Source organism: Mustela lutreola, chromosome 1 (assembly GCF_030435805.1).
Source record: "Mustela lutreola isolate mMusLut2 chromosome 1, mMusLut2.pri, whole genome shotgun sequence".
NCBI lineage: Eukaryota > Metazoa > Chordata > Mammalia > Carnivora > Mustelidae > Mustela > Mustela lutreola.
The window spans coordinates 249,745,591-249,760,516 of record NC_081290.1 but is presented as its reverse complement, the minus strand read 5'-3'; the positions used below and the strand labels follow the sequence as shown (position 1 = coordinate 249,760,516).

The 14,926-nt window shown below is 49.5% G+C and overlaps 1 protein-coding gene across 2 annotated transcripts in view; it reads right to left on the bottom strand.

Annotated features, from left to right (window-relative positions):
• The window catches only part of SLC6A5 (solute carrier family 6 member 5), a 57,296-nt gene that overhangs the window by 34,777 nt on the left and 7,593 nt on the right, over nt 1–14,926 (bottom strand). For both annotated transcript variants that reach the window (XM_059138310.1, XM_059138316.1), the window contains 4 exons: nt 14,529–14,660; nt 14,015–14,188; nt 6,312–6,453; nt 3,080–3,212 (listed from right to left, as the gene is read on the bottom strand). In XM_059138310.1, coding sequence (XP_058994293.1) covers nt 3,080–3,212; nt 6,312–6,453; nt 14,015–14,188; nt 14,529–14,660 — 581 coding nt within the window. The remainder of the gene's footprint in view (nt 1–3,079; nt 3,213–6,311; nt 6,454–14,014; nt 14,189–14,528; nt 14,661–14,926) is intronic.

The following is a 14,926-nucleotide window of genomic DNA, read 5'->3' as shown; positions in this document are numbered from 1 at the left end:
AGGCTCTCTGCTCAGCGGGGAGCCTGCTTCTCTTCCCCTCTCTCTGCCTACTTGTGCTCTCTGTCTGTCAAATAAATAAGTCTTCAAAAAAATTATATCATGGGCTAATAAAGCTCAGAGGGTCTTAGAGAACATTCATTCTAAGCCTTGAGTTTGCAGATGTGGGAAGTAAGGCCCCAGTGCTTCCTGGGACCTGCCCCCCTGCCAACGACAGTTGGTGGTGGCAGAGATGGGGTGGAGAGGCCAGGGTGCTGGCTCCCAGTGGGGGGACGTTCCTCCCCGCTGTGCAAACGACGACTCCACAGTTCTGCAAGCCCATGTCTTCCCAACAGCCCCTCCTAGGGCAAGGATGTCATGGCCTGGGAAGGGTCCAGGCTTTAAAGGGAAATACCTTAGGTTCAGATTCCACCACGGCCACTTAAAAGCTGTGTGGCCTCAGGCAATTTACTTGGCCTTGAAGCACCTCACCTTCTCTATCTATAAAATGGGAGCAAATGTCCTTCCTCAGCAAATGTCCTTCCTCATTGTGCAGATGACTGAACTGATGCACGCGCCGCAGTTAGCACAGGGCCGGGCACGTGGTGCTCAACAAAGCTCCCCACCTCTCCCCGTCTCCCCACCAGAGCCGCGGCTTCCAGGATATCAGAGTGGTGCAGTGCCCACCCACTACATCAGTCGTTCATCGTCACAACAATGAGAAAAGCCAATGCTAGTGAAGAACCGACCGTATGCTGGGGATTATATGTGGCCGATCTCATTAATCCCTATAACGATCCTATGTGATACATACTGTTACCCCCAATTACACATGCAGAAACTGAGGCTCTGTGGGTCAAATGATTCATCCAAAGTTACACAGTGAGAAGTGATAAAGGCAGGATTTGAACGCAGGTGGCTCTAACTCTAGAGCCAGCAAGCCATCCTTCCCCAGGTCACCAACAGGACCACTGCTCTCCCTCCTTAACTACCACCCCCTCTCTGGCAGTCCCCATCTAACCTATCCTGCTAGAGACCTGTCCGCTAGAGACCTCTCTGGCCATGTCAATCATGGTCAAGGTTGTCCTGTCTCTATCTCGAGTTGTAAGGGACAGTCCTAACAGTGAGATTTTCTTTGTGCAAATACTTGGCCTCTCTTGCTAAGCAAGCACTTGGCTGGGATCCAAGCCACAGAAGGCAAGGAGTTCAGGAACCTCAGGACACATGAGCCATTGATGTAAGGGTCATCTCAACATTTCCCCGATTTTCCTGCTGCCTTAGAAAAACAATCTAGTCTTAACCACTTATTCAGAGCCAGCAGGCTCCTCGGGGGTCATGTGATCCCAGCTCTCATTTTACAGAAGGGGAAACTGAAGCCAGAGAGGAAAACTAAGATCAGCTCCCCCAGTAAGTGTTCAGACAGAATGACGTTAGAGCTCCAGCATCTCAGACACTCCCAGCCTGACTGCCTTTACTTTGGAAATGGGGAAGCCGAAGACTTCCGCAAGAGATAAAGGAAAATTTGGTTTTCGTTGTAGCAGAAAAACAAATAGAAGCTAAGAGCAAACCAGAAGCTAAGCCAGGCTTCACGGCCCAGGTAGAGATGTCCCCACATAGCAAAGCCCGTGGGAAGCCCTGGACTAGAACCCAGCTGCTCACCCCCAGTCTGCTTCTCCTCCAACCTTATGTGATTTGAGATGCAGCCTCTGCCTCTTGCAATCCCGACCACACTGCTGGAGCCCACAGCTCAAGTCCCTGTGGCTGCAGATTACAGGGCGAGCAACAGAAAGAGCTGTTATCCAAAGGCACCTATGGGCATGGCCATGGGCCCAGGGAAAGGACAGACTCAGCTCTGCGGCTGATGGGTGCCAGGTTTGGGCCCCTGGCGGGAGATTATGAAGCCCACCTGGGAGGTGGAAGAACTTGAGACCCTGACACCTAGACCAAGTCAACCCCACAACCTCTGGTCTGAGCCCACCACTGCCACATTCATTCCTTGGGCCTGAAAGACATCTTGAGTTTCATCCTGAGCCACCCTTAGGATGATCACCCTTAGGATGATTAAATAACATTGATTATCATCAAGTGACCGGTTAACTGTTTAACAGGTTTTTGTATTTTTTTTCTAAAGCATCAAGAAGATGAGGGGAAACAGTGTGACCCTTGTAAGAATGTCCAGTGTATCTTGGGGTTTCCCAGACTCCTTGCTTTCTGTGCCTTGGAACTGAGCCTGGGGTGGGAATTCTAACCTCTCCAAAGGGACGACCAAAGGACTGCTCAGACAGAGTGGCCCAGTCTTTACTCAACAAAAATCCCACTGGCAGAGTTGTCACCATGTCGTGCTTTGGGCACGTGAAGTGGAAAAGTGTTTGGCTGTGGGGGGTTGCAAAAGGGCATGGGACATACAGAACATAGTGGTGGCAGTGATGAGAAGGAATCCACTTGACAATTTTGGTCTTTTTCCAGCTTCTCAGCAGAAGCACTAACTGACTAGGCAGCCAAGAAGCAAAAAGCCAGTAGCACTAATTCTAGAGTTAGGGAGAGAGACCGAATCATGGGACACGGGTCCCATCTGCTGAACGAAGTGGCAGCCCCTGACAGGAGAGGAAGGAAATGAATCAGGACCCACACCATCCCTCTGGAGCTCTGTGTGCATTTGTCTCATTTGGTCCTCAAAACAGCCCTGAAAGAAAGGTGTTATTATCCCATTTTCCAGATGGGAGTGAAGTCACTTGCCCAAGGTCCTAGAGCTACTTAGGGTCAGAGTCAGAATTACGCCCATGTATCCTGACTCTCTTGCCATTTTATTTTATTTTTTTTTAAAGATTTTATTTATTTATCGGGGGGGGGGGGGTGGCGAGCACAGGCAAACAGAATGGCAGGCAGAGGCAGAGGGAGAAGCAGGCTCCCTGCTGAGCAAGGAGCCTGATGTGGGACTCGATCCCAGGACGCTGGGATCATGACCTGAGCCAAAGGCAGCTGCTTAACCAACTGAGCCACCCAGGCGTCCCATTGCCAGGGCTCTTTTGTGGCTTCATGATACAACCATGCCTGAGAGTCCCAGAGATTTTTTTTTTTTTTTAAGATAAATACAAATTCTTACTTTTCCTGAAGTCTTGATTCCTTTAGCCAGGGACGCATACACAATCACCCAAGCCAGGAAGAGGCAGAAGGCTAGTGGCCACCTGATCTCGCCAGGATATTCAATCCCTGCAGAAATCTTCAGCACAAAGTACCTAAAAACAGCAAAGAGAGAGCAAGGAGGGGAATGAGGAGGGAGGGAGGTGACAGTCTGCAGGCTTTCGTCTCCCAGCAAAGCCAGGAGCCTTGGATAAACCCCCGCCCTCCTCACCCTGCCAGTTAGGGACCTAACGAGATCAGGGTAAGGAATGCTCTGATCTGGGTTCAAGCCCACAGCTGTCTGCAAAAAGGCCAGCTGGAGCACTGGGTGTGGTGCAAAAACAATGAATACTGTTACGCTGAAAAAAAAATTAAAAAAAAAAAATTAAAAAAAAAAAAAAAACGTCCAGCTGGATTTCCCCGGTTCCCAGTTACAGGCTGGAAAGCCTCTCATGGCCCTGGGCAGCCTCTGAACAAGGCTAGGTCAGCTCCATTGGCATCCAGAGCTGCCCCAGAACAGGTGTGACAACTCCAACGGCATTGGGGGTCCTGGCCCAGCCTGCCCACAGGCACTCTCGAGGCTGAGGTCTTTCTGTAAGGACACACCACTAACAGGCACTCTGAACCATCAAGCACGATTTTTGTCTATTTTCTGTAGTGTTCTACTCTTTTAAGAGGCTGCATTCCAATTGCATTTGTATAATTTTCAATGTAAAAGAGTCACGAGGCTCAATGACCAAAACTGCTGCTCTGTAGGTTAGTTCAGTTGCGTTGGTCACTGGCCGAGCCTGGCTGAAATGGAAAAGCAGCGCCGGCTGGCCCTTATCCAAGGAATGCAAAGACTGAGAACATGTGAACAGAAGGGGGCTGCTGGTCATCTGTGTATCTGCTTGAGAAGCCGTGGCCCGCCTGGCAGCCCCCACATCCCTGGCAGTGGCTTGTAGCCCGGCTGCCCTCCTGGGGACAGGAGGTAGTCATGGGGACAGGAGGTAGTCATGGGGACAGAGTGGTGACTCAGACAATCCTTGCAACTCTGCAACAACCAGCGCCGGGATTCTGGATGCAAGCACCGCGCTGTAGCCTAGCATTTCTCTGTGACCTGAACGAAGGGCCAGCTAGAATCCAGACTCCACGGGACTGCAGAAACGTCAGCCCAGAATGTTCTGACCTGCAGAGGGACGCGAAGGTGGCACCACTCCTGGCCTGGCTGGCCACGGTGCCCTCCAGCCCGCCAGTGAGTGTGGACTCCGGAGGCCGTTAATCAGCGCACAGCCTTGAGTTCTAGAACAACCACGCTCCTTTCTGTCTCAGCCCCTGCGGCAATCAGGGCTCAAGAGTGGAGTCAAAGTAGGCCGCCTGGGTTAAGTCAGTTAAACGTCTGTCGTTGACTCAAGTCATGAGCCCCAGGTTGGGCTCCCTGTTCCGTGGGGAGTCTGCCTCTCCCTCTCCCCCTGCTCATGCTCTATCTTTCATTCTCTCAAATACATAAATAAATAAAATCTTTAAAAAAAAAATTGAGTAAAAGTGACCAGGGGTGGAAGTGACCTGGGCCCCCAAACCTTAGGAACATTTCCCAAGCAGTGCCAAGGCTCCCCCCGACATCCCCACTCCCCTCATGGGCAAACCATTTAAGCAACAATTAATTCCACAGCATCTCGGCCATGCCAAGTACGCCATGCTTTAATAAGGGACTTCTCCAAAGGCTAGTAACATTTCTTCTTGGAAATGAAAACTGGTCCCAGAGGATTAGTGAAGATCACCAAAAGCAGACCTAGAATCATTCGAACCACATGGATTATGGGATCAGATTTTGTCTAACCACCAGGTCAAACTCAGCTTCCCAGTACTAAGGGTGAATCAAGACCCACTACATTATCTTCACAAAGAATTATGTCATCATTCAGCCTAACTCCCCCTTTTGTCCTGTTCCCTGTATCCTCTGCGTGCATACAGGAGAGAAAACCTGGAAAAGGAATTACTCGTAATTGGGAGAAGTGGGGATAGGAATGACCACTTCTCACTATCTAAGTGAAGGCCACAAACCAGGGGTCCACTGACATGTGAGTTTTATTTGGCCCCAGTGTTTTATTTGAATTAGTTTGCTAACATTTAAAATTGGAGAGACACATAAAAATTTGGATTTTATTTCCAACCTCTCATAAAACAGAAGCTCTAGAGGCACCTGGGTGACTTAGTCAATTAAGTCATGGTCCCTAAGCCAGGGGTAGGTCTTGATCCCAGGGTCCTGGGATTGAGCCCCACATCAGGATCCTTGCTCAGCAGGAAGTCTGCTTCTCCCTCTCCCTCTGCTGTTCTCCTGCTTGTTCTCTGTCTCTCAAATAAATAAATAAAATCTTTAAAAAATAAAATTAATATAAAATAAAATGGAAGTTCTAGCAGCAGTGGCCCAACTTCCCACAAGACAGTGACCATTGGGAGCTCAGCAGGAACAGCCTCCCTCCCCCGTGGCAGACAAGGCTCTCTGGTTTGCCACAGTCCCCACCATTCTCTATCAACTTGTTCATACTTCAAAACCTCCCTGCCAAGCCCTTGGCATGTCTGAGTTTATAACCCTGACATAAAGCGTAACAGGAGAACACTCCTTACTTACACTTCATTGAACTCTTTCCACATTTATCTACCTTAAAAAATCATTCCATAAACTTTATGAAATCTTCCTAGAATGGCTGAGGATTTCCTCATATCCCTGAACCTCAATCCTCAAAGACCAGACAAAAATGGATGTAGAAAGTACAAAAGTAAGGCAAAACTGTTAAAAAAAAAAAAAATAGTTCTTCTTTAAACTAAGTCATTGACGATGCCTTGTTTTCTTACTTTTTGCCTCTCTTCCCTTCTGAAGTTCAGAGGAACTAAAAATAAAAACCCAACACCTAGTTTACTGAAGGTCTGCTTTGACCCCATTGGCTGAAGGTTTTGCAGAGTTTTGTCACCAACATCGGGAGTGACAGCACCGCCAGTTCTATTCCCAGAAGCACGCAGTCACCTCCGCTCTCCTGAACCACGACGACCAACAATCTGCTCTCAGAAGCCCAATCAGGGAAGAAACCTTCCTTCTGGGTCACTCAAGTAGTGGGGAGGGTGCAGAGGGAGGCAACCCATCCCTTGGGCCACCCACACCTCTAGATGACAACTTGAAAATTCATTCATTCACTGGGTTTCCCTTAGAAAGTTAAGGAAAAAAAAAAAAGTCTTACTTGAAATACTCTTCACTCCCACTGACAAACGTCTTATTGGCCTGGCTGGTGAAGTTAACCATTGTCAAGTTGGGATAGGCAGTCATGCAGAAAGTTGAGTTCTTGATCTGTATTTTGGGATGGTCGCTGATGACACAGGAATCTGTGTAAGAGAGCATGGAGCAGAAACACGGTGAGATCTGTACAGAAAATACACGCACGTCTCTCTCCAGCAACTGGGAAACAAGAGCTGAAAATACTTGCCAAATATTGGAGAGTAACTTTGAGGAAGTGTTAACTGAGCACAGCCAGGTGCAGACGAACCCAAGGGTTATGTGTTATTCACGCTGGAGCCCCCGGGACCCACAGCAGTGCCTTGTGCTGATGCCAAAGGCTGTTGTTTTCAGAACACTCCCTGGATGGCCAGAACCGTGCCAAGCATTCTGCATGTGTTACCTCATTAATGTTCACAACAGCCTAGAGGTAGGTGCTATTGCTGCCTTTTTTTTAAATGCGGGGGGGGGGGTACACCTTGGTGGCTCAGTGAGTTAAGTGTCTGACTCTTGATTTCAGCTCAGGTCCCCATCTCAGGGTCATGGGACTGAGCCCCATTTAGCGTGGAGTCTGCTTGAGATTCTCTCTCCCTCTTCCTCTCCCCCACTCCAACTCTTTCTCTCAAGTAAAAATAAGTAAATCTTAAAAAAAAAAAATTCTTTAAAAAAGTGAGGGAAAAGTTCAAGGAGGCTAAGTAACTCTACTCAAATCACAAGACCAATAAGGAAGAGAATCAGGATTCAAATCCCGATCCTTATGACTATGACTCCATAGAAAACAAATGGCTTGCAAAAATGAATCCGCAATTGAATTCTGAAAATTGAAATCTGCGATCTGAAATTTCATCAGATGTAAACAAGCCTTCAGAAGGACTACCTCCACAGAAGGCTTCCTAAGGAGGTCACCTTGAAGTCAACATAGAGTAAGTGCTTTAAAACACAGCCTGGGGGCGCCTGAGTTGCTCAGTGGGTTAAAGCCTCCACCTTCGGCTCAGGTCTTGATCCCAGAGTCCTGGGATCGAGCCCCACATCGGGCTCTCTGCTCCCTGGGGAGCTTGCTTCCTCCTCTCTCTCTGCCTGCTGCTCTGCCTGCTTGTGATCTCCGTCTGTCAAATAAACAAATAAATAAAATCTTAAAAAAAAACACACAAAAACAAAAAGCAGGCTGCATCTGCTTTCCACACACTCATGTGGGGTAGTGGAGGCAGCTGCCATGCCATGTGCTTGTAGGCCTCCAGCAAGACCCCACACGTGCTTCTCAACTGGGGACAAAGCTGTCCCCCAGAGGACACTTGGCAATATCTGGAGACATGTTTATTTGTCATTTCTGGGGAACAGAGAGTTACTGGCATCTAGTGGTTAGAGGCCCCTGACTCCACCAAATATCTTCAGGTGCCCAGGACAGTGCCCCCCCAACCATAGTATTATCTGGTGAAAGTGTACAGAATGTCAAGGTTGAGAAAGGCTGACCAAGGCTGGGGTGGGCAAGGGGACTCACCATGTGGCTTTTAGTGTGTCAGGCACTGTGATGGACACTAACAATACTTATCCGGAGAGATCCTCATCAGATCTGGCAGGTGTATATTATTATAATACTTTAATTTTTTTAGAGAAAGAGAGTGGGGGGCAGGGGCAGAGGAGGGAGAGAGGATCTTAAGCAGAATCTACACCCAGTGTGAAGCCCAAGGTGGGGCCCAATCTCACAACCCTGGGATCATGACTTGAGCTGAAATCGAGAGTCAGATGCTCGACCAACTAAGCCACCCAGATGTCCCTATTATGTTCATTTTAAATAGGAACAAGCTGGGGCGCCTGGGTGGCTCAGTGGGTTAAAGCCTCTGCTTTCGGCTCAGGTCATGATCCCAGAGTCCTGGGATGGAGCCCCGCATCGGCTCTCCGCTCAGCAGGGAGCCTGCTTCCTCCTCTCTCTCTGCCTGGTCTCTGCCTACTTGTGATCTCTCTCTGTCAAATAAATAAATAAAATCTTTGGTAAAAAAAAAAAAAAAGGAACAAGCTGAAGTCTTTCTGTCCATATTACAAGCCTCTCTGACAGCTTTATAAAAACTCATCACTTGACAGATAGTTTAAGTAGAGTCCACCAACATACCATTTTATCCTAAAAGATATTATTTTACAAAGGAGTGAAAAGCGACAGTAACAATGGCAAATGCTTACATGAAGCGTACCAGTTACTGTGCTTTATATGTACCAATTAATGTACCCATCACCCCTACGAAGTAGGTATGCCACCTGTCTAGGCTGCAGATAAAGAAACGAAGGCACAGAGAAGAGCATGCTTTAATATCATGCAGCAAAACCAGGAGGCAAACCAGCATTCTCTCTCTGGGAGCCATGATCTCAGCCATTCTGTGAGGAGGCAGAGAGCAGGGATCATAGACTCGAACAGCGTCAGAAGGCAGGCTGGTGACACAAATGATGAAGGCATAAAAGAGGGTCATAAGGGGAGGTGGGGACTCTGGCAAACCAGAGAATGTTCCAGCCGACCCGTGCCATGCCTTTTCCAGGTGTTCTGGAAAAAAGACACAGAAGATGTGCATATCTACGTGAACCCTCACCATTTTAAAACGTTGCAAGTAAGATCAAATTACTTTTAAATATCATGGACCGAACTATGACCACAAAAGAGCACATGGGCCCCCAGGTCTGAAACATGAGCTCCCAACGCATGCCCTCCGTGGAACAACAAAGTGGGTAAGATCATAGGTGCTGAGGCTCCTCTGCCCCGAGAGTTTAGATGAGTTCCTTGACCTGTCCAAACCTCTCCTGTTGGATAATAGTTGTGTCCAGGACACAAAATTGCTGAAAAAGCCAAAGAAAGTGACACAGGATGAAAAAATAATTCTCACCATGCCTAGCGCACACTTGGACTCCACCGGTTTTAGCCATAACTCAGTCATCGTTGTTACATCTTTTCATGGGGTGGGCATCTCTAGTCCTTAGCATCCTCTCCCACAATGCCACTGGCCAGCCACAAGCCACCTATGGCCTCCCACCCATTCCCCCAGAAGATCTCACTATATCGGATAAAATGTTAAAAACCACACTTGTAAGAATCTCTTCCCTCTGATGAGTTCTTCAGACCAGGTTTTCAACGGTGCGACTGACTTCGGGGCCAGAGTTCCCTGCAGGGGGAGCCGTCCCGCGCATCGCAGGACACTGGACAGCACCGCTGCCCTCTGCCCACTAGATGGCAGGAGCATCCACCCGGCACCGCCCGCACCCCACCATCCCGATGCGACAACCCCAAATACGTATAAACATGATCAAATGTTTCCTGAAATATCTCCCCGGGGTGGAGAGCCACTGCTTTGAATGTCCTCAGAATACCTTCTTATTCAACACTCTCTTCTTTTAGTCTAATCAAATGACAGGTTTCCAGAGGGCTTCCGGCCCAATAACTATTAAATATTTCCAGAGGGAGCATTCGCTTCCCCAGCAGCGATCTGAGCGGAGGCCGGAAAGGGCTCTCGCTGTCACTTTTAAGTGTGCACGATAGTGATTTCCTGTCCTCCTGCCAAAAAGTACATCCATCCCCCCGAGACTGAAGACGTCGCTAACGTGCGGGCAAACGCCCCTTCGCTTGCTTCCAGAACTGCCACTGTGAATCACGCGGGGCAGCTTCGCTAGATAAAGGCTCTGGGCTGTGGATGTCTGCGGATCCCTGCTCGCCGCGGCAGTGCAAGGTCACACCATTCCTGCGTCACTGCGGCGGGCTTCCCGCCGCCACAAGCCTCCTGCAGTATCTCTTCTCACCGCTGGGCGGCAGCAGCGTGCTTCCCGGCGCCTCCAGGTGGGCCGGCGGAGGAATGACCGGCGGTGCCCGCCGCACGCGGTGGCCCCGCAAGGCTGAACAAAGGATGTCGCTAAATCGGAAGCTGGTGGAATGGGCCTCTCTTTACTGGGGCAGTTATTGATAAATGAAAGCACACGAAAGACAAGGGAGGAAAAAGGATCACTGAATTAAAGTGCTAATGAAAATGAAGCCTTTCCAGAAACAGAAATGGTATTTATGGTGTCCCCATTTTAAATGACCCCAGCTCCTAAATTTCACAGGACGGTGACTGGTCTCCCTTGTCAGGGCATGGGTTAGCCATTCTCCCTTACAGAGACCTGAAGGGTTGGGCCCTCCTGAGGAAGACGGTCTCTCTTATAACCTGTAACTTACGAAATACACTGCAAGCCCAGCCTCTGCCCAGGGACAGAGCCCGGGGTTGGGTGGTTTAGAGGGCCCTGGTACCTCGCGGGTGAGGTGGGCCACCAGAGCGACTGGACCCCAGCTCGGCTGAGCCAGCCATGGGATAGACATCTCCCCACTAAGGCTAAAGGTCCTAACTGCGAGCCAATCCCTCCCTCCTGAGACCAGTGGCCCGCTCTCTCCTGGTAAGGCAGAGACAGAGAGAGGCTGAGCCTGGAGTGGAAGAGTGGAACATTGCACCAGGGGAAGGGATTTTTTTCCCCCATTTCCTAAACAAGCCTCTCTCAGAATGGCCATTTGGGAAAGAATCTGGAATATCCACTGTCTGAACTCCTGACTTGTCCATCAGAGCAGTGGGGCCAGAAAAGTGCTAGTATCTCTGCAAGTCAAACCATCATCACCTTTCCCAAGTCAGCCCAGGACCCCGAAGGACCAATACATCCACAGGGGCGAGCCTGGCCCAAGGAACAGAGCATAGACATGTGCAGAGAGCACAGAGATGAACAGACCGGGGTAGGGGGTGAGGGTAGCTGCACAAAGATAGTGGGGAATGGGGCGCCTGGGTGGCTCAGTGGGTTAAGCCTCTGCCTTTGGCTCAGGTCATGGTCTCAGGGTCTGGGATCAAGCCCCGAATCGGGGTCTCTGCTCAGCAAAGAGCCTGCTTCCCCCCCACCCCCGCCCTCCTCTCTACCTACTTGTGATCTCTCTCTCTCTCTGTCAAATAAATAAATAAATCTTTAAAAAAAAAAAAAAAAAAAAAGATAGTGGGGATTGACATCTTGCTTTAAAAAAAAAAAAAAGGCAAAAAATGTAAAGCACTTGCTAAGAATGAGATAAAAATCTGTCCAGCCTGTCCATGTGCTTCCAGGGAATAGCCAGAGTGAACAATGTCCATTGTTCCTCTCTGCTCAGAGCTTGCATAGTTTTTATGGTTTGTACCAGTCAACCAGGAGCTCAGCTGCTAATGCCCTTACTCTGCCTTTAATGTTTCCTGGGTTTCTGTGAGCCAGACTGGATACTCCACAAAGCCAGGGGCTTTAACATGAGTAAAAGGGTTTCCACGGTACCCAGTATGTAAAATGTGGTTACGATCATTAAGCGTTAAGGTGCTAGAGAAATGTCAGTAGGCATCATCAGCTGACAAGAATGTTGTTTCTGAGCTACGCTCCCTCCTGGAGGACCGATACAGGACACTGATCACCGTGTCCCACGCGGTGCCTGATGGAAGTCTCAAGGGAAACTCCCCGCGGAGCCTGAACCAAGCCAGCCGCCCTTTTTTCAGCAGATACTTCACTTCCTTCCCAGGCAGGATCTGGCAAGGACAAGCAAGGCTCTGAGACGACCTTGAGGTATTTCTGCATCTAGGTCCTAGAGCCTGGGAAATGCTCTAGCAAACCATTGGAGCAGCTTATTGTTAGTTGTGATTCTGCAAAGGGCTACCAAGTGGCATTGTCTTGGAGAGCAGCTTTGCAGAGGTGACCCCTGGGTGGGGCAGAAACTGCGGCAAGAAGGTAAGGTCCTTGAGTCCAAAAATGGTGAGGGGCATCCTAACAAAGGGGTGTGGGCAAACTCCAACCCAGTGGTTCTTTAGTTCCCCCGGGGAACTTTAAGACCACAGATTCTTCGACTCCATCCCCAAACTGTCCCATTTAATTGGTCTGAAGTGGACCCTAAGTGACGTTTTGATCTGTCAGTTCCTCGGGTGATTCTGATACGCAGCAGCCTGGGCTGAGAACCGCTGCCCAAGAACCCATCGACACGGAGACTGTGCAGATAAGAACACGGAGGCCCAGAGAGTCTAAAGGACACTTACTCTTGGCCATACCATCAGTGAGCCACACCCCTGGGAACCTCCACAAATCCCCGCCCCCCACTCCAGAGCACTTCCGGGTAAACACAGTTTGAATTGAATGGGCACAAGTCTTTAGTTTCAGCTCTTATTCAAAACCTCTTCATGCCTGGGTGGCTCAGTGGGTTAAGCCTCTGCCTTCAGCTCTGGTCATGATCTCGGGGTCCTGGGATTGAACCTCATATGGGGGGGGGGTGTCTCTGCTCAGCGGGGAGCCTGCTTCCTCCTCTCCCTCTGCCCCTCCCCACCCTACTTGTGTGCTCTCTCTCCCTCAAAAATAAATAAATAAAATCTTAAAAAAAAAAAATAAAACACCTCTCTAGGTGTAGGTGGTCACGGCGTGCATGTACATGCCCATGTGTAAAAACATGCCAGTGTACGTTAGGGCCTGTAGGTTTGTGTATCTCCCTGGCAGTGTAGGAAGGAAGAATTCATCTTTCTCTCTTAATACACTGGAAGGGTTGAAGAACCCCGCATCTCTGCAGTGAGCTAGCTGAAAGGGCACAGGAGCCAAGAGCCCACCAGCTAGACATGGTGGGAGTCTGACCTCAGCGCAGACTGAGGTAACCGCAGGGAATAATAGAGCTGCTGGGAAAACAAGAAACGGCTTGCTTACTGACGCCCACTGAAACGACGGGAGACCAAAGGCGGCCGAGGTACCTCGATTTCTGGAGGGCTCCCATGCCGTTTGTTTCTTGTTGCCTGACACCAGTCCCATGAGGTAGGTAGGATAAAGGATAGTATTATTTATAGTTGACTAAAGACAAAAGTACAGATGCAGAGAGCGAAGTTACCTGACCCAGACCCACGTCCTGTCAGGCGCAGGGAGGTCATTCAGACCGGAGGGTCTGGCCCACAAGTCTGCCCGGCTCCTCCTCACTTTTTCTTTTTGCCTTAGACGAAGCAAGCGGAAAGCTCCCCACAAGCCTTCAAGTCCCAGGGGATTTCAGGTCTGAAGGGGACCTTCAGGCACTCTCCCTGTCTACCCAGGCACACGCGCACATCCCCATTTTAGGTACTGCATTATCCACATTTCTGTCAGAGGTCTTCGAGTCGAACATCTGTCCTCAGAGATACCTCATGCACTGAGCAGCGTTTTGTCAAGGGTGGACCCGGGATCACATGACTCAGACCCCATCGCTTTCGACTTGTCCCCTGCAAGCAAACTGAATTGCCTGCAGACCTTGCTAAGATGCCAATTCCCAACCCCGCCCAAATCTGCCGTATCAGACTCTCTGGTGGGCCAGAGAGTTTGTTTTTAACAAACACCCATTAGGCATGAGCAAACAAAGCTTGATTACTCCTCCTCTGAGCCATGAGCTCTTGAAATGTTAGAATTAGGGGCACCTGAGTGGCTCAGTTGGTTAAGCATCTCATCCACCTTCCGCTCAGGTCATGAGCCAAAGGACTCAGGGTCCTGGGGTCTGGTCCCCATTAGGGCTCCCTGCTCACCGGGGAGCCCCCTCCCCCTGCTTATGCTTCCTCTCTCACACATTCTGTCAAGTAAATAAATAAAATATTTTAAAAACAAATGTGAGAATGAAGTGTATGGTTGGTTGTTTTACTCTCTGTGCCCACCACTTAAAGTAGGTATATCCAAACTTACCTAATAAAAGTTTGGTTTTATCTTTGCATTCTGGTGTGTTCCAAGGGTTGTTGCAGGAGCCCCAGGGCAGCACAGACACAAAGGAGGCAAACAGGTAGAAAAGTGTGTAGCAAATTATCACATTGTAGTATATGGCTATTAGGACGGAGATGATCAGCATTGCGATGCCACAGCCTGCGGAAGCAAAATTTCCAGGGATTTATTCCAACCCCGAACCTAGGGAATTCTAACAGTTGGGCGCAGGGTGGGCAGCTAGGTGGTGGCTCTCTTTTACACAAGGATACACGAACAGAGGAGGACACTCTATCAGGGAAATTGAGGCATTCTCCTGGGAAGAGAACAATGCCAGAGGCAACCTTAGGTCACTTTCCAGAGGGTCTCAGAAGTGGAATTGATCAAATAAAGGAAACCGTCAATTCTACTGTTGACAAAAGCAGATGGCCCTCCTGGAGGCCACGTGGTGCCAGAGAGAACATGATAGGGCGGAGGAGGCGGGAAGGTAGGGTAGACTCACCTTGTAGGGCCGGGATGGCCTTCCACACAGACACTGGTCCCTGGCTGGCAAACTGGCCCAGGGACACTTCTAGGAAGAAGATGGGTAACCCGGCCAGAGCCAGCATCATCAGATAGGGAATGAGGAAAGCACCTTTGGAAGAGAGAGCAGCAAGTGAGAGCCCTGGGAGACCAAGGCTGTCTTGGACCACATTTGCCCTCTGCGGTGGGAGCTGGCTCACCCTCGTTTTCCAGGAAACTTTTGATATTCCAGCTCAAACAAAGGCACCCCGGGACATTTAATCGCCCTCCTCTACAAAATGCAAGAGTACCCTGCAAACATACTCCTCTTTCCAATTCCCCCTGGATGGGTGACTAGGGGTTGTGTGCTATTGGGTTTTATTCTTTTCTCTTTTCTTT